This window comes from Oreochromis niloticus, linkage group LG7 (assembly GCF_001858045.2).
Source record: "Oreochromis niloticus isolate F11D_XX linkage group LG7, O_niloticus_UMD_NMBU, whole genome shotgun sequence".
Classification (NCBI taxonomy): domain Eukaryota; kingdom Metazoa; phylum Chordata; class Actinopteri; order Cichliformes; family Cichlidae; genus Oreochromis; species Oreochromis niloticus.
In genome coordinates this window covers 55,880,767-55,901,408 of record NC_031972.2, presented here as the reverse complement: position 1 = coordinate 55,901,408, position 20,642 = coordinate 55,880,767, and the positions used below count along the sequence as shown (strand labels likewise).

Genomic DNA, 20,642 nt, shown 5'->3' with positions numbered 1-20,642 from the left:
AAACCAAAATTTTTATTTGCAGAGGCCCAAACAGAAAAGGCCATGCATTATTACTCTTACCTTATAATTAATTTAGGAACATTTATGTTTACACTGCATTAATTTCAGTTGAAGTACTTTATATTGATTACACTAAAGTGAGGAAGCTGTTTTGACTAATTGACTATGCCATTGTTTATTTGTTTGTTGGATTTGAGAAAAACACATTTTAATTTGCTGTTTTGAGGTGTACTGCTCAACTAATTAACTTTCTCTAACCCTCCTCCTCCTTACTTTTCATGTCATTTTAACACTTTTTTTTTTACAGCAATCTTTACAGCAAATAGTGACAACATAATTGGTGGTCATAACAACAGCAATAACAATATAAAACAAACAAGCAAAAACTTTTCATATCATTACTGTAAATGATCAATGAAGAACTTGGGATTTGTTGTGAAAGTAATAGCCATACAGGATATGAAAAGTTTTGTAGTTATCAGAAAATTAAAAAAATGTGAAAGTTTGCCTTCGCTGTGAATGTATACATGAAGCTTAATGATCCACTTCCATGCACTGAAGGAGTAGTTTCAAATTAGATGTGTTTAGATGTGTTTTTGATACTGTTATTTTAAAGAAACTTTTCTTCACAAGACTGTATTTGACTAAATTTATCTTTGTTGTGAATTACTAACATACTTTTTGTTTACAATCGATACAAATAATATTAAAATATGAGAACTAAAACATACAAAATGTTCAGTAAAAATAACTTAAAACTAAGCTAAATCCCACTGAAATGTCGTATGGATAATAATTTGAGGCCTGCATAAATAATTAACCTGAATAATGCTTTGTGAGGGAATGAAAGGATCAGGCAATGCTTTTACAATATTGAAAATTTATTTGAAACACAGTCATTTCAAAGATTTCATCATTGTAATGATCTGTTAGGATGTTGTCACTCTGTACTTCTTTCAACAAAGATAAGCCCTGGGCTGCTAACCACAGTGGTTTCTTCTCTTGTGACTTTCTTGACAGAACCAGCAATTTCTCTCCCTGCGGACAAAACATGGCAGGTGTCAGCTACTATCAGACTTGCACTAAGTAGATAATAAAATGATGGGAGATGTACTTTTTCTTTTTCAGATTAACCTTTTCAGCTGAGACCTTTTATGGTATGATCATGATCTGTTTAGCTTCATTAATCATCTTACTCAAAAAAAAGGGATCAAACTCCAGGAAACACTGCACTGATGGTGTCAGTGTACAACTTACTTTTTCTGAAGCACCTGGGTTCACAGTTATTTCCAAGAGTAGGTTGGCAAATAGCTACGTTACAGTGGATGTACAGCTGGTCAAAAAACAGAAAGAAAAAAAAAGGACATCTTTGAAAATATGTTACAATGAAAAGTAAGCACGAAATGAAAAGAAAGATATTTTTCGCTTGGTATTGGGATGCTATACCTATTCCTGTAAAGGAGGCATAATGTTTGGCTTTTTAGCTGCTGGCTGGGTTGAACTACCTTCACCTACAAAATGGAACATTTTGAAAACAAAGCGGTTGTGGTGGAAACTTGAATCCTGATGAGGGTCTGAGAAGCAGGGTTGTTAGGTAGCGGTCATCACGATAGGGGCAGCTATGTTTAAAGGAAAGCATGTACAGTAAAACATCAAAAACATAATACAAATGCCTCCAAATTAAGAGCACCACCTACTTTTACCCATCAATCAGCAAATCCCACTGAGGAAGACTATGAGGATAGGAATCCGAGGTTGCCCAACATCTTCCAAGAGTTAAGACAAGGTTGGGATCGGTCCTCTCCATCAAGTAGACCTCAACGTAAACAGGATCCCTCAAAACCTTTCTGACAGGGTATTTGGCAGCAGTGTAAAAGGAAGTGTACACTTCTTCTTCTGTCCCAAAAAAGATAGTAGTTATAGTTGTTGACGCATTCCCTGCTAAATGAGACTAACTTTGCAAAGTTAGCTTTACCTCTCCAATACTAACCTTCAACACAACCCTTGGCAACACATTGTCCGTTGGCCAGCTTGAGTTCTACACGCACAGGTCCAGCAGCTGCAACTGAGTTTGGCGGAGGAACCAGACCAATATCAATAACCAAAGCCTCAACTGTGGTGCCAACATATCTGCACTGGAACAACAGCCTGACACAAGAAAAACAGTTTATGTTAGTCACTCATAAAGTAATTTAGCTATGAACTTTGAATAACAGTTTCTTTCTCACTGAACTTTTTCAGTCTTTTAGTTTCTCCCCATGCGTGGTAATGTTGTATCCACTTACTGATAAAGACATTAAAACATTTACTCATAGTAGGTGTCCCTGGTAATGGATCCGTGGGGTCCAGTAATCACTTGGTATAAGGAAGACATCCTGTTCTCGTAGATTAGAACACCCGGTTCCTCCTACAGTATAATGACAAGATTTCAGTCTTTATAACTGCCTGAAAAAACTATGTAAAAAATTACCTGAATAGTGAAATTATTAATTGTATGTATTCTAATTTCTTCCATCTCAATTCCGGTAAAAGGTTCTAGTGCATCAGCTTAGAGAGTTTCTCTAAGGAAGTTAGTCAGTGCATTGGCCCCCTCGCCAATAACTTCAAATCATCTGCTAAAAACCTTGGTATTCAGCACCTGAATTTTGAAACTCATATCTCAATGTTACCCAGTCTTGTTTCTTTCATTTGAGAAATGTTGCGAAAATCAAACATTTACTGTCGGTCAATCGTCTTGAACTTTTAGTACACACTTTAATTTTCTCCCGTCCTAATTATTGCAATTCACTTTTCTCTCAGTCCTCTATAGATTGTCTCCGATTAGTTCAGAATGCAGCAGCAAGGCGGCTAATGAAAATTACAATGATCACATATTACACCTGTCCTTGCATCCCTTCACTGGCTTCCAGTGAAATTTAGAATCCACTTTAAAATTCTGTTATTGACATAAAAGGCTCTACATGGACAGGTCCCTGCTTATTTAGCTAAGTTTCTAACACCTTATCAATGCAGCCGGCCTCTCTGATTGTCTAACCAGGGTCTTCTAACTGTCCCTCACTCTGATTTTAAAATCAGAGGTGATTGTGCTTTTGGGGTTGTAGCGCCCAAACTGTGGAACAGCCTTGCTCAGTCAATGAGGTTAGCTCACTCTTTTATTTGTTTTAAGCGTCTACTGAAAATAAAGTAACCATTTGTGGCTGTTTGTGGCTTTTATTTGAACTGTGCAGCAAACTCTGTGTTTTGAAAAGTGCTATATAAATAAAGTTATTATTATTATTATTAGTAGTAGTAGTAGTAGTATTAATAGTATCATTATTATTAAATCAGTTTCAACCCTTACTTTTACAATTGTACCACAGGCAGTGACAGGGAACTCATAGATGGCAAAAGCTGAAGTGCTGCCAACTGGATTGCAGCTGTGACCATTCTCATAGAAAGAAACTGTCTCCAAGTCAATGTTGGGCAGAGTTGCATCTCTGGCCACCACCACGATGAACAGGCCTTCCTTGGTGCACTGAAGTGTCACTGGGACAATAACAATAAAAAAGTACAATAATACAGAAAACAAAGACAAATGCAAATGATTTTACCCTTTCACCACTATGTATCAGTGGTATAGTTGATCTATAAAGCACAACTACTTACCAGATTTGCCATAATAGCACATGCGTCCATCAAAGCAGCAGTTTATAGTGTCACATTCGGAAGCAGAGATTTCATTAGTGCCGCAGGGTATCTTGTAGTTTTCTGCAACTTCACAAGTGTGAAATGGCTCTAAAGGCTTTTGAGGGTTCTGAGGTTTTCTGGGCTGCTGAGGCTGCTGAGGGTATTCAGGGTTATTGATTGGCTTCTGCCCCTGTGGAGATGGTGGGTATCCAGGATTCTGAGGGTTCTGAGACCCTTGCCCATAAGTTTGGGCATTCGATCTATAGCCCAGCAGGGCAAACAATAAAAGGCGACAATAAGTCTGCTTTAGGGCCATGACTTCACAGAAAAGAACAGCAGATTCTGTGAAAAGTATCCTGCAAATATGTTGACTTTTATAAGGTATGGTTAATGATAGCCTGTCAGGACCTCACATCCTATTTGTTGTCCACAGCTGCCAATCAAATGCTCCAAATGTTGTTTTGTCTATTGTGATGCACTGAGGTAATAAAAATAAATCACTCACAAATTAGAGCAATTTTACAGATATATGATATCTGTAGAAAGCAAAGAAAGCATGTACTGTATAGCGTACTTGCTAAACTTTACTACTGTGTATAGCTGGACATGGTTTTTACTGTCTACATCATGTGTGATACAGAAACCCAGCTGTTTTTTATTGATTCAGAGTGAAAACATTCTGCTTTGTTTGAACAGTTTCATAACAAGAACCTTCACAGGGTCTGTCTGACCGGCACTGTGCCTTCACAGTGTAAACAAAGACTTTTGTTTATCTTTCATTTTGACATCGCTGCAAATCTACAACAGGATGAAGTGTTCTTTTTGTGTGATTAAAAAAGATATAAATATATGTAAGCAGGTCATCTGTGGAAAGAAGGCAACAGCTTTTAGGATTATGTATTTTGGCTGCATAAGCTAGTCGGTCATTTTATTTGTGACAAGTTAAAATTTTAGTTTTAAAAATCCTAAGATTCATTTTGTAAATCTATACTGTGCATGCATCTCAAACAGAATATACAGTTTCTTAACCTCCTCAGAGTCAAGCTCTTGTTTAGGATGCATTTTTATTCATTTGTTTTTTAAGTCACTCTTCATACGACTAAACTGTTTATTTTACGTTAAAACCCAATAAAGTCATGAATTTGTAATAATAGCATCTTGAGAGGCAATTCTGAGTAAATTAAAAAGTGGTATAAACAAATTAAACCAGAGAAGAAGTATTGTGTAAATTGTACAGATACTATTATTTATTTATCTGAGCCACAAGAGAAACTTGTGTTTCCACAATTAAACATTCTGTCACTGTTGTCTGTACAGCTGCACTCATTAATCACATAAAAACAGAGACACTTCTTTTACACGTTCTTTTATCCCCCCCCACCCACACAAAACAATGTACTTTTGCAAGATCCCATAAAACCTTTTGCGAGATCCTGAGAAAGGCTTTTCCCCCTGCATTTATCGTACTTTCATCGATACCTGTGAAGCTGTCCAGAGTACTGCAGCTGGTTGTTAATGAATTCTTTCTCATATCCGCTTCTTTCATTTTGTGGTTGGTGGTTAATCTGTTACGGATTAGAGCCATATTGATCTGCAGAGCTTTACACAAGGTGCTTTGGCAAAATATTGATTTTGATCTACTATGTTAGGGGCACCTAAACCAGGGTCAACATAACCTTTTGTGTCCTGTTTTTCTGCTGCATCTTTGTCACCTGTTTGAATATCTTTTCTCACTTGTTTGAAGAAAACATGCTTGAAGAAGATTTGCCTGTGTGCTCCACAGTCACATTTTATGACTAAGAAACTGAAGAATCTGAATCCAGATGTATAAAACAGTTGCTGGATATCTCCAAAAGTTGAATCTGTTCATCTGGACGTAGCGTTTTGTGGGAGAAACGTTTCGTCACTCATCCAAGTGACTTCTTCAGTCTCAGCTGACTGCAGGTTTCCCCAAATCTTATAAACAGTACATTTGCATAATTGCTGGATAGTGACTGCAGTCATTCCACTGGCTAAAATTTGCACTCATCAACCCTGAGGGGAATGGTCAGCTGAAGGGGTGGGAATGTAGCGAAAGTAAACAAGTTGACTGTGTTATAAAAGCAGGTGGACATTTCCAACTCCCTTACAGCACCTAGTGAACTACTGTGGGCACTTGTTGTTGTGAAACCATGCTGCTGAAGTGTGCCACTGTTTGCCTTGTGGCACTGGCCTTGCTTGGTTTCTGTGATGCTCAGGGTGTGAGCCGTACCTCACCACCTTTTGTGCCTAAGGTGTGGCCTCCAGACCTCCAACAACAAAAACAAATATTTGAAAAACCACTCACGTGGACATACCCTGAAGATCCTAAGCCCAAACCCAAGGCTGACGTGCCGTTCCAGCTGAGATATCCAGTTTCTGCTGCAACTGTTGCTGTTGACTGCAGGGAGGACATTGTTCATGTGGAAGTCAAAAAGGATTTCTTTGGAGTTGGCCAGCTGATAAATTCGGCTGACCTTACCCTGGGATCATGCGCTGTTGTCGGAGAGGATACGGCAGCTCAAGTGCTGATTTATCAAGCTCAGCTGCAGAATTGTGGGAGCACATTAAGAGTATGGAGAATAAATATTACATTATTGTGAAATTTAATTCAAGTGCTGGGAACAGGTTTATGTATAATTTGACTTGTTTTGTATATATATGTTTGATAGATGACTGGAGATTCCTTCATCTACACCTTCACAATGAACTACAACCCCCAGCCTGTGGGTGGTTCTCCTGTGATTAGGACCAACAATGCAGCTGTAGTTGTGGAATGTCACTACCAAAGGTACGTAAACAGTTGGGAAGATTTGTTAAGATAAAGACATCAAAACAACAGAATTATATTGCTATTTAATGTGCTCTATAGTACGACCTAAATATTTTTAGTAATCTAGAATTTACCAAATGTAATCTGGATATTTCAATGATATGTTATTCTTGCTTTAGTTTTTTGCATTCCTGTAAAACATGTCCTGTCACTTAGAAAGCACAATGTAAGCAGTCTCGCTCTTGAACCCCTCTGGGTGCCATTCTCTGCCGCTAAGATGGCACAAGAGTTTCTATACTTCACCCTGACACTCATGACTGGTGCGTTTAAGATCAGTTTCTCAGTGTATTTTATATCGTATGCGACCTTGATTCAAAATGCATACTTGTTTGAATTATAAAATTGTCATGTCTTGTTTCACAGATGACTGGAAAAATGAGAGGCCAAGCAACCAGTATTTCCTGGGTGACGAGATTAATTTTGAGGTCTCTGTCATGCAGTACCACCATGTGCAGCTCCGTGTTTATGTGGACAAATGTGTAGCTACCCTTTCAGCCGATGCATCTTCTAGCCCAAGATATGCATTCATAGAGCATGGGTAAAGCAGTTTGATGAGATTATTGAAGTTGTTTTGTATATTAGGACCTGATTATCACAGACGCCTATGTTACTTTGGTTATTTCACATTGTTTTCTTGTGTGCAGGTGTATGATTGACGGTAGGCTCACTGGATCTGTCTCGAGGTTCCTGGATCGCACTGCAGAGAACAAGCTTCAGTTCCAGCTTGAATCCTTCAAATTCCTGAGTGCTAACAGTGGAAAAGTATGCAATTCCAAATTTGAGTTACTGAGTGCACTGTGTTATATTTTCAACAACATTACTAATGTAGAACTATTACATAGAATAATAACATAAATTCTCTCCTGTTCTTAAAGCTGTACATTACCTGCAACTTGAGAGCAACATCTGTTGCCCAAGCCATTGACAGTAACCACAGAGCTTGTTCCTACTTCCGTGGGTGAGTCTACCTTTGTACACATGTATCAATGATCATTAGACCAGAACTGATGTGGCGGTACTGCTTACATTTCCATTTCTCCCAAGGTGGAAGGAAGCTAGTGGATTTGATGGTGCTTGTGGCTCCTGTGAGTCTGGACAAACTAATACTGGAATTATAAGTGACAGTACTGGAGGTGGATTTGGTAATACAGGCACGGGAAATACAGGAACAGGGACTACAGGCACGGGAACTGGAAATACAGGAACAGGAACTGGAAATACAGGAACGGGAACTGGAAATACTGGTGGTGGAACGCCGGGTTCTACAAACTTGGGTACTAAGGTCCCTTGGTTTAGGAGGACACGGGACGTGTCTCAGCAGGAAGGTATGTGTTTTAAAAAAATACAAGTATTGCAACATTTTAGTAGAGGGAAAGTTTCATTTCATTTGGTCCTACAAAAAGATTAGTAATTGTTTTATGCTTTCTATTTTTTAAGTAAAAAAAAACATAATGATGCATACTGCAACAATTCTTCTTTCTTTTCTCAGTTTTGGAATGGGAAGGAGAAGTCACCTTGGGTCCCATCTCCATTGAAGAGAAGACGATAGCTTAAAACAATTTCCTGCTATAAACACGGCCATTAAAATGAACTTCATCTGTGGTTCATGCCTGAACATATGTTAATTTCATTCTTCTTATTCATAGCTCACAACAATATAATAAGACATTGAGGAATGAAAAGGCCCTTCACTGAAACGTAACTCCTTTTACATGCCCCCTCTCTGTAATTACAAATGTTTTATATGGAGCTTGTCTGTCCATGGATTGGAACTATTCACATGTAATGGAAATAAAAATGCAACTGTTTGAATTTATTGTGTAATTCATTCAGAACTTTCTTAAGCTGTGCATTGAATCTATTGTAAATTGAAACAAAAAATAAAATCTACTCATAAAGAAACATTGAATAGATATAATAACAAGTATAATGAGTTAAAAGAGCAATCAGGGGTTGAGCAAAAATTACTCAATAGCACATGTTAGACAATATAGTCATCTGTCTTCTTGTTGTAATTCTATCAATATGCATGCTTTTAGGGTAAAACAAACAAACAAAAAGGTAAAACAAATCAATATCATATCACTCAGAAATCATAAGTGGATGAAGGAAGAAGCCATTCACAATCAGCACAATCAGATGCCATTTCAGTCAATTATCAGAGTCAGCATCTACACCTCAAAGAGCGAAAAAACCGGAAATCCGGGCTCTAATCATGGCTTTTATTGTGCTTCCATGTAAGTCCGGTTTTCATTCAGCAGTGAGCTTTTGCTGTCACCGTGTGGTATAAATGCTACACTTCAGTTTAGCGAGAGAGATTTTCAGCACCACATGCAGTGAACAGCTACACGGGAGGTCTGATCATAGAGCAGTATAAGTAGCCAAACACTTCAAAGTGTGCCTATAGGTTTTATGGATGTTCTCTGTGTTTTATTAAACTCATTTTTATTTGGGTCACGATGGAAATCGGCAAGTTATGGACCGGAAATTAAAATTCATATAATTAGATTTCATGTGTTCACCCACACTGCAGAGGCCACCAAATGGGACACGTTACAGTATACAGGCCTTGTAGACCTTGCAATTAAAAAGCGTCCTCCAGTCCATTCTAAGGCACGGTTACAAAACGAGGATTTAAAGTTGAAGTCCCTGCCTTTTCCCGGGGAATCCTCGGATCTCCCCAAGGCTGGTCCACACGGACGTTAGCGCGAAAAGCACGTTTGCTTTGCCTGCAAATTTTACTCACTATAATGTCATCTAAACAACTTTATGGCCGCTGTTTTATCTGTTTTGCTCCGTGTGACCCTCTAGGCTCTGACTACATCCACTCAGCACAGCCTGTTCATATGGTATCAGCACTGACGTTATACCGTCTCCGCTCCACACCCCCTCCTCCTCCGTCTCTGCCTGTCTCCGCACTGCTGGCCTGTATCTGTTGTGTGTCACGGGCAGCATCACAGCGGCAGACATTTGGAGAGAAAAACACGGACTGCGGATACAAATTGCCCGCTTCATGTTTTGCAAGGACATAACCGGGGAACACAGAGATTTCCGTGTTACTGCGCGCTGCCGCTGAAGCTCTTTTTTTTTGTCTTATTTGCCTTGACACCCCTCCTTATCCTGCCTGTGTGGATGGTTGACTGCAGATTTCATGGTGCTGAGCAGGCTTGTCTGATTGAAGGCTTGCGGCCAGGGGGGCATCTGTGGGGCCGCAGATAGAGAAACCTCTGTCCACTGTCCCGTCCCGTGCGCTGTAATTGTGAATGGACTGCGCTCCCTCCGTGATTTTCTGCAGTCGCTCTGAGTCATTTGTAGAAGAAGATGGCGGACAGGGCTGAGATGTTTTCCCTATCCACCTTCCATTCTCTCTCTCCTCCTGGATGCAGGTAAGAGCTCGTATGTAAAGTGACAGTGAAGGGTCGATGGAGGATGCGCTGGGCTGATATGAAAAAGCGCCATGCATATCGGTCTGTGCTGCTTTGATGACTGCAGTAAAAACGCACATCCCCAGCCTAGGTTGTAATAGATACTGTGAATAACCTGCTCGGCCTTCTGCTGCCTCACTGCGCGCATGTAGGTGCTGCAGCTGAACATTGCTGGTTGTTTATGTTTTTGGGAGAGACGACTTGGTGAAGAGGGAAAAAAAGACTCGCGTTTTAGTAATTTCTGAAAATTGCAAAGAATGGCAAATTGTAAAACATATTGCATATGACTGATCTCTAGCTGTGGCGACAGTCACCCGCTTTGCGCATTCTCTGTGTGAGGCCCACGCCCTGTTGAGTCCAACCCAGGCAAGGGCACGTTGCTGAACAATGATTTACGGAAGTCCTACTGATATTGATGTTGTGTCAAACGCCTCTAATGTGACCTCTGCGACAATCAGCATGACAAATCACCCCCGGTTTCTTCTTGTAGAAGCATATTTGTGGGTGGGTTACTCTTGCAGAGGCAACTTATTTCACACGTAGCGTTAAATCAGTGCTCTCTACAAGGGTGTTGTTGTTGTTTAAAATATACAGTTTGGCTTGTTGTAGTGTAATTGGCCTGGTAAGATGAGAAACACTGAGACATCTTGTAGTAAATTTAATGAACTGTGTGAAGAGAGTGCAGTAAACCTACTTTTGATCCTGGATGTGTATTGGTAACAGTGTAACATAACAAATAATATTAATGTGTTATAACAATGTGATCAGCATAAACAGACTTGCAAGACATCACTAACAAAGACCAGAGTTAAAGTAGCACCATAACTTACAAGTATTAAACAAGTAAACCAACCTGGTATCTTTTCTAAGCTTTAGACAAGAAATGCAAAAAATAAAAAATAAAAAATAAAAATAATACAGTTCTGGATTAAAAAAAATCAAGCTTCTTATTAATTGTAGACATTCTTAAATCATAAAATATACAATAAAGAAAAATATTCATTTTGATTTTCTCCTAATTTACATAATTTGTACAGCCTTTCATGGTCCTGGATGTATTTTTAGTGCTATATTCAAGGAAGTTTGCAGGAATGAAGGTGTCCTGTTCACAGTCCTTTGACTTCTTGATAAGTTGGCAATAACGTGGGCTTCAGTGTTGTATTTTTTCTCAGCGTGGATATATATTTGCAATTTAATCTATAACCAGAGGGCACAGCTCTAATCTGTATAGTCAACCATTTTACATCTTTAAGTTCCTGAAGCATAATTTAACACAATACTTTGGATTTGTTGATAATAGACCCCACTGGCTCTTACAGCTGATTATTTGAATTCTAACCTCATAGTTCATAAATTCATCAACAGTAAATCCTATATATTGATGTATGTACAATTCCAAAGGCCAAAGTTCTTACACTACTTGCAGTATCTTTTCCCTGGAATGATTAATAATAATAACAACCTGTCTCTATTTCAACTTTTCATATGATTTTCATATGTTATGACATATAACCTTCAGGGGCTGCTGTAAGGCTTTACTCTGTGTCACCAAACATAGCAGGAATAATAAAGAAAACACTGATATTTCTAACTGTGTTGCACCACTACAACATACAGCTACTATAAATTACTAGCACAGAGTAGCAGAGAGAAGCTGGATAAACTACTACACTAAAAGTCTGTATCTGGCGTATTTATCAGGATAGCATAAGCCCTGTGCTCTAATTTGTATGAAATAAACACATTTCATTTCAACATGCCTGCTTCTGCCTCCAACATGGCTCATATCCTATAGAGGCAATCACATTAGCAAACCAGTCCTGGTAGATTTTATATCCACAGCATGTACTCATGTGGGATTTCAACTGCATTGCTGGATCATGTCAGATCAATATGACCAGATCGTTTGCATGACTACCGGTGACCTTAGTCAGCTCACTCAGCCAAGCCCTGGCCATGGTATTAATGTTTTAAATTCACGGCACTACAGCCAAATCTAACGAATCTTAATTATATTAGAGGAATCATGTGAGGAGTAGTTTATTGCATTACTCCTTTGTGGAGGCTAATCGGTTTGTTTCTGTTGTTTTCAGGTAGTTTTTTTTATACATTTGAGAGGGAACAAGTGGTTTGTGTTTATTTTTGGTTGGCTCTTCACTTTTTGATTATGAAATATCAGTAAGAAGGGATGTAGAAAGAGAGTTTTTCTGTAAATGTCTGATTGTGTCACAGCTTTGGTGTGTGTATGTGTGTGTGTGTGTTGTCTCTTTCTCTGTGCATCTGTGTGTGACTGATTCATGAGTGAAGCCACCAGTTGTGTGATGGTGTGGTCTGGTAATCTGCCTTGCATAACCCTAACACTGTTTCCAGTAGGCAACAAAATCCATGAGAGGCAGCACCTCTCTCCCCGGAGCACCAGAATATTATTATTGGTTATAAGTTCCCCTTTGCGGATGGATAACATCCTCAGCTGGAAATTTAAACTTTAAAAGAAGCATATGAATATGGTTCAGTGAGCAATTGATGAGAGATTTTAATTCATTTCTGTTAATAAGAGAAAACATGGTAGCACTTTCTTCCAGCGTAGAGGCACAGAGAGCTTTATACCTTACATAGGGGTAGAACTTAATGGTGATTAAATTTATCCAAAGCATCATCTTACAGCAATGTACATATAAGCTGTTCCACTGAGCTGTGCTTTGTTTCTTCATCATAAATATTCCCTGCAGAGGATGAAGGCTGTGTTGGATTATTATAATGCAAAACCTTGTCCAATGCCAGGAACCCACACCTTGGAGTTCATTGACTACATTTTGCCCAAGGGTTTGGTCGGTCGTTCTTAGATTTGCTGAGGCAGCAGTCTTACTGTGCGCAGTCATTTGTTTGTTTTTATTTCATGAGCATGAACTGCTCTGTTTTCAGTTCTGCTACCTTTTTAAAGATGCCATTTTTAGGCTCCAAATTAATCAAAGGTCCTATTGACTGATTATCTTTTTTGACATTATTCACATAATACACAAGTAAATCTACACAAAAGCCTTGATTATTTGAACGCCACAATTATTCTTATTTTTGTTCTTATTTCATCCCTATACATAACACATTTGCGAATCACAAGTTTTGGGAAACTGAATACATTTATTTGTCTCTAAACAAAAACTAAAACAACTGTTATTTTTTCATTGCTAATTTTGGAAACAAAGATACAAACAGTGTATTTTTCATGGCCTAGAGGTTAACCAGTAATAGAAATAGTGATTTGCTTCAACCTCTAGTTTAATATATAGAAGTTTTATGAACATTTCGTGAACATGACTATTTTATGAAGTATGCAACCCCACCCCTCCACCCCCATGAATCCCATGTTTTCCTGTTAATGTTCTACTTTTGCCTTCCAACTCTTTGAAGGCATTTGGAGAAAAACAGAGGGGGAGGGGGTAATGGTGGGTATGGTTACCATGGCGTAAGAGGCTTAAATCAAATACAAATGCATTTTAGCTTAAGCGTTCCATCCTCACTCTTTTTGTAGATTTTAGTTTCAGTCTCTCTCCCACTGTCTTCCATTTTCTGTGCAACTATCACTTGCCATGCCTTCACCTGTCAGTCTTTGCAGCTTGCTATTTTTTTTCATTTAACAGCAACAAAATAATGAGTCATATTTACACATTTTCCTCGCATCTAATGACTTCATTAATCCAAATCCAGACCAATCTGCATGAGATCATGTGCTCACAGCAAGCTGATGTATCATCAGAGCCTTTGACTCAAACATGGCATGATCTTTGCATTTGGAGCTGAGGAAGACATCATGGAGTCCTTCGTTAGGATAAATGTGTGACTCGTGCGCGTGTGTGCGTGCAAGTTTGCGTATTTGTGTGTGTGTGTGTGTGTGTGTGTGTGTGTGAGGGGGGAGGGGGTTGCATGCATGTGTCTGTCTCTCTGATGGTGGCTGAAAAACCTGGAAAATTATCTTGCTAATGAGTCACTACCAACTACAGCATGTCCTTGGCTTTTAAAGATGATGTCACTGTGAAGCAGGTGCTCATGGTTAAAAGGCAGCTTAATCACACCACCACTTCAACCCCCACCCCCACCACCACTACCATTGCCACCACACCCACATCTGTATCTATTCTAATATTGTTATCAGAGTGTCATCAGATTTCCTCTCAAGCTTCTATTTTTGCCCAATTTCATTCTCGGATTGTGAGCGTATACTGATATATATTTGCATATTTCCTGGCATGTAGCCTACTAAATATTCATTCAGTGTGATTAGGGTTATTTAAAAATAACTAAATACCATCTGATAGTAAAGGGTAAGTGAATTGTCAAAACACTACAAGCCCCTTTCATCCATTAACGAACACATTCATGCAGCAGATATATTGATGGGCGTATCAGGAAGACTTTGGGGTTCAGTGTTTTGGCCAAGGAGACACGGCCACCCCGTAATCTAAATTGGGATCACCCCCAACATTTACATCCATAATACATTTTCAGAAAAGCTTTATTGCATGTTTGAAAGAGTGTGGAGACTAATTCTAAAATAAATTACAGAAGTATTAAAAGTCGAAGTCAGTCTGATAACCATGCAATCTTTCATTTTTCACAAGAAAAAGGACGCTTTGAATGTGTGGATGTGGAGACAGTAAATACAAAGATGACAGTTTGCAGCTTTGAGAAATTCCGTTCTGGACATGACGGTGTCAGAGATGATGGAAATTAACTGTTAGAACAAATGTGGGCTGGAGCAATTAACTGAACTGAAGCTAAATCTCACGACACAGAGACGAGATGGGAGGAAAACCTTTATGTGGCAGTCAATCTGGGTGTGCCATTGCAGCAGCATGACCAGCGTCGGCAATGGTAATTTTCTGCTGACTTGAGTTTTGGGAGGTAGGATTCTCATCTTGCTCTGAATGTCACAATGTTGAATATCTGGAGATGGATCAGATGTTGGAGACTGGTACTGTGTATAGATGATTCTTGCTATGTTGCTCTGAAGCCTCAGCTTGAAGTCCTAACTATTAAGACAATAACCGACACCAAGCGTCAGATAAGTAGTAATCGATAAACCACGTAATGTGACAGACACTGCCCGCTCGCTAAGACACTGTCAGCAGTAGTGTCAGCACTGCAGTGGTGTGGCTCAGCTTACAATCTCATATGTATCCTCAAAATATAATGCTATTTAATACAAAATGCTTTAGAAAAAGACAAAAGTGTGTCTGCGTTTGGTCTTTTCTTCATTTGAGTGGAGGAGACATGAGGCCACATTTTACTGTGCAAACTGATAAGCACACCAAGAAAATGGCACCGGGTAACATAGTGGATTAGGTAGCAGCAGAGGAGACAAGGAATAAGAGACTGTGAAATCTATTACAGAGATGTGTCCTGAGACAATGGAAGAAAATGAACATTTGTGGTGCTTGGCATTAAAATGTTTTTAAAATCTGTATTTATATGTTCTTGTCAAAGCAAAGCAAAGATTTTAATTTCTCTTCGCCTTTTTCTCCCTTTGTGTTCACCGTTTCTTCTTTGATACAGCATTTTCATCTTACTCCTTGTCTGCCTTAGCATCTTATATCATTGATTCATCTGTCGTGTCCATCAGTTTCACTAAAATGTCACCTAAAAATCAAACATGGGACTTTCTGCTTGTGTGCTGGTGGTGACTTACTTGGATACAGCTTCACAGATGCTGTGGGTTTTTCCCCGTTGTGAATTCCACACCCACAAACACCTACGCTTGCAAACACAGGTTCCCTGGAGAGCTCATTAATGAACTCCTTTCTGACGTTTGGTTACTTATAGTACTTATTGTACATATAGTACTTATATTTCTATTTTTGTTTAACCTTTATTTATACAGGTAATCCCACTGAGACTCAGTGTCTCTCTAACCCTAACCCTACCTGTTTCAGACAAGTAGAATTAATAGATTTTGCAATAGAATTACAAAATTGAAAGAATAAAATAGCAAAAATTGTCTAATGTTGAAACAATAGACACTTTTATTTGATGAGGACAGATGCTGACAGTCATGTCACAACAACAGATCAGTCTCACTGATACTGTGATGAAAATATAATATAAAAGTATAATTTTGTGCAAAATGAGCTTTTGCCCCACAAGTTCAGTCCAGTTGTTACATTTCAGTTTCACAAATTTTAGCTTAAATAGATATAGATACCTGCAAATAGATATACTGTGCAGCATGACAAGTGGCAACACTGTTGATTTATTAATTGCTCTTTTATGTTTTGTGGAAGACGAGTGTGTTCCCTAGCCTACAGATAAATGCCCACCCCCAATCAAAATCTCATCCTTGCACAAAATCCAAGTCTGACTTGTATAGCAACATTTTCTCTGACAATTTTATCAAACAATAGTCCAATATGCTTGCTTGCAATAGTTCTAGAGAAAATGTAAGATGTAAACAAGGTTTTTGGCTGTTTTTGAGCAGATACAAAGTTAACATCAGATTTATGTTCAGCTCAGATCTCACTATTGACATTTAGACAACTATAGCAAAACCAACTTGGCTGTTGGTCCAGCCATACTAGATTGAATATTACTCTCTGAGGAGCACGTCTCCGAAGGTCCGCAGGGGCTGGCGATTAGGGCTGGTAAGTGGGGGTCATACTGTCAGAGCAGTACTGGCATCCATTTTGGTTCTGCTGGAGGTTCAGACAGGAGATTCGATTGCTCATATAATTATGCACTAAAAAGTTAAAAATAAACAAAAACATGGGACATTCTTACAGGCATGGGTGAGCATGCTTTCATTTGCTTTTCATTAACTTGAATTACGTAAGCAGGAGGCGGCAGCACTAATAAAAAAGCTCAGAGTTGGCAAATTGTTGCACTCTGAAGAGAGAGTGTTTGTCTGTTCAAATTTCCTACCTATCCATACTAATTTTATTGGGCTCCATGACACTGCATGGTGTAATTCAGAAGCTGGTTTGGGGGAGTCAGCATGGAGGTTTCTAAAATGGCCTGGCAGCCCTGTGAGCACCAGCCAGTGTTTATCAGGAATCTGCATGCAGAAAGATGGTTTTTGTGTCATATTTGGATTCGTCACTAATTTATTTTAAAGAAAAAAAAAAGTCTGAACAAAATGTTGAAAAGCACAGACCCTTGGACACCAATCTGCCAGTAGGTCTCAGAGGTGGCAGGAGTCCAGCAGATGATGTTGACTACTGGTACAAGCTACTGTCTATTCTCTGAAAGAGAGCACACTACCCAGCCGTTCTCGTCTGAACCACAAATCAAACCACTGCTTAGCTGCTATCTGTCTATATAACAAAATTAGTTCAGTGCTGCTGAAGTGCAACAGCAATGTAAAGTAATGTAGCTGAGGCAGGACACAATTGTTTATGTTATCAAAGTTGTACCTAGACAAGAAGAAACAAAAGATTTTGCTACTCAGCAGGTTTTGAGTATTCATGTTGTCCATGAGAGGGGTCCGTCTTCCAGCTGAGATGGAAAGATTAAGATAGTCCGAGAATGCGGTCAAAAAATTCTCATTAGATTCATGTCTGCTCAAACAAGATCAGATCGCCTGGTTAGTGATCACGATACCACCAACTTACAAAATTCAAAATTACCCACTACAATGAACAAATGATAGAACAGACTCACACATGTGTTTATACTGTTACAATATAATATTGTGGTGTGGGTTTGACTCACATTAACAGTGTCACATCTGAAGACTCCACCGAGGCTTCGGGTTTCATAGGGTAGGTAGAAATACAGACATTTTGCAGTGGAGGTTGAGGACTGCTGGGGATCAAATTTTCTACACGTGTCAGTAATTGACATACATCTGGAATACATCTGGAGTTTATGTCTCTATGCATTGGAGAGTTTTTTGGGTTTCACTTGATTTTTAGAAGGTGAATTTTAATCAACTCCAACACCGATGCTTTGCAAAGAACATAAATGCCTGGAATTACACTGAAAATCTAAATCCCACGTATGGACCATATATAATCTCTTGGAAACCGGATGACCAACTACCACCTTTGCTCTCGTAGGCTATATCAGCTTTAAGTCTCCCATAGGAAATTTTTACAACTAAATGTGTTCCGACAAAGTGACTGATGAAGGATGTGGTAGAGTAAAGCGCGTACTCACTGCAAGCCTGAGTGTTACAGCAGAGTCCACCCACAGGTTGGCAGAGCTGGTGTCAAACAGCACCTCAAAGGACTTTGGGGGGTGTGCCAATGTTGATGTCTCCATAGTAGGTAGTCTAGGCAACATAATGATTGATGGTAGAACAAAATATAGCAAGTTAGCTATTTACTGCTCGCTACAAAAAGTTGTGTATAGCGCATAAGAATTGATTTCCTTACATCAGCGTAGTTATTGATGCACATATCAACAGAAGCAAACTGATTTGATGTTTCAGAGCTCAATCTTGGTAAGGCAGCTCAACCCCCCCCTCAAGGCTTGACAGTTACCGCTTATCGAGAGGAGCCCTAAGTTATGAAGATAGAAAAAAAAAGCAACATGGCTTCTGCCTTCTATCACTGGCATTGAAGCTCTTTGAGTTATAGCTATGGGTTATTTTTTTCAGATAAAATGATAGCAGTTTTCTTACTTTACAGTTCCCTCGGCAAGCACCACCCACACCAGAACAGCAACAAGGCACTTGTGATCCCTCCTTTGTACACAACGTTTCTTAATGGCTACAACTCAGTTTGGAGCTGTACTGGTGTATTACCACACCAGTGTAACTGTCAAAAATGAAGTCATGTCAGTTCAGATAGGGTCACCTCTTTAAAACAAACTTTATGCATAACTTCAGCATGTAATAGGTCTTCAGTACACACCACTTTTTGTGATAACATTTTAGAAACAAATTCAAAAGCTTTATTATGAAGCTCATTATAAATTCGTTTGGGATATCTCACTGGACACATGGAATTTCTGCACTTCCAGCAAAATGCTTTCTCTAATTGTTTTCAGATTATGCTTTTGCTTGTTCAGCATCATCTCAAGTGAAAAAAATAAGCACTTGCTCATGTCGAGTCTCTAGCAAACAAAAAGACAAAAAGAAACCTATGGTTATTAATTTATTTCAAGTATTTTGCTAATAGGAGCGCTCCGTACTGTTGGGACTCTTCAAGGACCACTTTAGCACCATTTTATCTGATTAAATTTACATATCAGCACCATGGTTACACTAGTTTTTGTGCAGCTGTAGTTTTCCAATAATGAAAAATAAATATATTATGTCTGAACTTCTGTATCAACAGTACTTTAAACAGCTTTATCAAAAGCTTTTGTCATTCACCTTATTATAATTATGATGGTAATATTTGTCTACCATAATATATATTGTTTATAAAAAAATATGTTAAGAAAACTCATTTAGGATAATAGTATTTCACTACAAACGTATTTTTCTAACATTTAGCCCATCATTCAAATTCCTCTTCTGTTAAGAACCCCAATAACCCTTTTTAAGTCATTACACATTCAAGCTGACAAGCAGTAAGGGGAAACTCTGATTACATTAACTTTTTCATGACCCCCTTTTGTATTACTGTGCATCAGCCTGTCCTCTTTCAGAACCACAGACCCAATGACATTGTGTACTTTGGACCCCTATATGATTATATGATGTAAGCTCGCATTCATACGTAATATGTACAGCGTCCTTATCTTTGCAGGAAAGCTGCAATGCAGCATTTCCTTCAACACACTGCAAGCCAGCTGCTGTAGAACTGGAAACCTGCTGTAACTAATGGAGTAAAGACGGCATAGGGTCTGCTCAAGAAAACTTGGAAAGCCATGGCTCATTACAGAGATACACTTCCCTGCTGTAAATGAAAGTTTAGAAATCTTGGCGTAAGAGATAGCAGCGAGTAACGCTTCTGAGTCTTTCTGAGGCATTCAAAGCTCACATTTTTTACGATCATACCCAGCTAAGTGAATTTAAAATATTGACACTGAATTTGGGTGTTTTAGGTGTTGCCACTGTCATTCACTCGATTCAGTGAATGTGCCAGACCTTGTTAGTGTGAGATATTATATAATTGGAGATGATAGCAGGTGTTTGTGTGGTTGCTTTTGTTCAGCATATGAGCTAGAGATGCAGACAGAGCCTGACAGCCTATGAGTTAGAGCAGGTTTCCCCTTGATCAGTGTGTGAGCATGAATCAAAAAGAAATTCCCTTTTGGACTGTTCACTGACGGAAAAGACATATTGCAGGTATCAGTATTCTTTCACAGAACTTGCAGTGAATATACCCTCTCTTGTGTATTCCCAGGCCAGCCCACGACATCAGCCTGGAGGAGTTTGATGATGAAGATCTCTCTGAAATCACAGATGACTGTGGGATTGGACTCAACTATGATTCTGACCCATATGAGAAGGTGAGATTCTTTTGTTTTCTTTTTTTTTAACAGTGTGTTCTATTTTCTCCGAAGACATTTAAGGATATGTTTCATTTGCTGTGCTTCGTGACACAGAAATAGTTCTTCAGATTGCCACATGTGGCTGGAATAAACATGTTTACAATCTGTTAAAAAAGACATTTTTGGTCATCAGTGTTAGTGGTGTTGATGCCTTTTGGAGCATTTTTCCATTTGTTTTTATTATCTGCTGAATAAAATGTTTGTAGTGTCATAAAGGACATCAAACAGGTATTTTACTATTCACTTGGAAATAATTAACTGTTATT

The 20,642-nt window shown here is 38.9% G+C and overlaps 3 protein-coding genes across 6 annotated transcripts in view; 2 read left to right on the top strand and 1 right to left on the bottom strand.

Annotated features, from left to right (window-relative positions):
- Nucleotides 1–888: 888 nt before the first annotated feature.
- Nucleotides 889–5,134, bottom strand: LOC100699364 (zona pellucida sperm-binding protein 4). Of its 4 annotated transcripts, none has more exons than XM_025909263.1 (7): nucleotides 3,646–5,134; nucleotides 3,341–3,525; nucleotides 2,310–2,407; nucleotides 1,991–2,148; nucleotides 1,698–1,896; nucleotides 1,258–1,333; nucleotides 889–1,038 (listed from the first exon to the last, which is right to left on the bottom strand). In XM_025909263.1, exons 1-5 carry the CDS (start codon nucleotides 3,980–3,982, stop codon nucleotides 1,700–1,702), a joined length of 975 nt encoding a protein of 324 aa, XP_025765048.1. In that variant the 5' UTR covers nucleotides 3,983–5,134; the 3' UTR covers nucleotides 889–1,038; nucleotides 1,258–1,333; nucleotides 1,698–1,699. The 4 variants fall into 4 exon arrangements, with proteins under 4 accessions (XP_025765048.1, XP_025765049.1, XP_025765046.1 ...); XM_025909261.1 differs by lacking the exon at nucleotides 889–1,038 and adding an exon at nucleotides 1,447–1,619 and having other exon boundaries at nucleotides 1,262–1,333; nucleotides 1,704–1,896; XM_025909264.1 differs by lacking the exon at nucleotides 1,698–1,896.
- Nucleotides 5,135–5,784: 650 nt separating this feature from the next.
- Nucleotides 5,785–8,329, top strand: LOC100699900 (zona pellucida sperm-binding protein 3). Its single transcript, XM_003440380.4, has 8 exons — nucleotides 5,785–6,257; nucleotides 6,357–6,475; nucleotides 6,674–6,777; nucleotides 6,881–7,055; nucleotides 7,162–7,279; nucleotides 7,393–7,475; nucleotides 7,562–7,842; nucleotides 8,007–8,329. Exons 1-8 carry the CDS (start codon nucleotides 5,838–5,840, stop codon nucleotides 8,069–8,071), a joined length of 1,365 nt encoding a protein of 454 aa, XP_003440428.1. The 5' UTR covers nucleotides 5,785–5,837; the 3' UTR covers nucleotides 8,072–8,329.
- Nucleotides 8,330–9,402: 1,073 nt separating this feature from the next.
- mapk8ip2 (mitogen-activated protein kinase 8 interacting protein 2) overlaps nucleotides 9,403–20,642 on the top strand; it is a 28,434-nt gene continuing 17,194 nt past the window's right edge. The window contains exons 1-2 of the mRNA XM_005470872.4: nucleotides 9,403–9,903; nucleotides 20,229–20,334. Of these exons, the coding sequence (XP_005470929.2) occupies nucleotides 9,839–9,903; nucleotides 20,229–20,334 (171 nt within the window). The 5' untranslated portion in view covers nucleotides 9,403–9,838. The remainder of the gene's footprint in view (nucleotides 9,904–20,228; nucleotides 20,335–20,642) is intronic.

What these genes read in the sequence shown, in the direction of transcription:
- LOC100699900 (XM_003440380.4), top strand. Translation starts at nt 5,838, where the DNA reads ATGCTGCTGAAGTGTGCCACTGTTTGCCTTGTGGCACTGGCCTTGCTT. An exon ending in ATTGTGGGAGCACATTAAGA is followed by an intron (nt 6,258 to 6,356) that starts GTATGGAGAATA and finishes TATGTTTGATAG; the next exon opens with ATGACTGGAGATTCCTTCAT. An exon ending in TATGCATTCATAGAGCATGG is followed by an intron (nt 7,056 to 7,161) that starts GTAAAGCAGTTT and finishes TCTTGTGTGCAG; the next exon opens with GTGTATGATTGACGGTAGGC.
- LOC100699364 (XM_025909261.1), bottom strand. Translation starts at nt 3,982, where the DNA reads ATGGCCCTAAAGCAGACTTATTGTCGCCTTTTATTGTTTGCCCTGCTG. An exon ending in GTGCTATTATGGCAAATCTG is followed by an intron (nt 3,526 to 3,645) that starts GTAAGTAGTTGT and finishes TTATTGTCCCAG; the next exon opens with TGACACTTCAGTGCACCAAG. An exon ending in TGGGATTTGCTGATTGATGG is followed by an intron (nt 1,620 to 1,703) that starts GTAAAAGTAGGT and finishes CTTTAAACATAG; the next exon opens with CTGCCCCTATCGTGATGACC.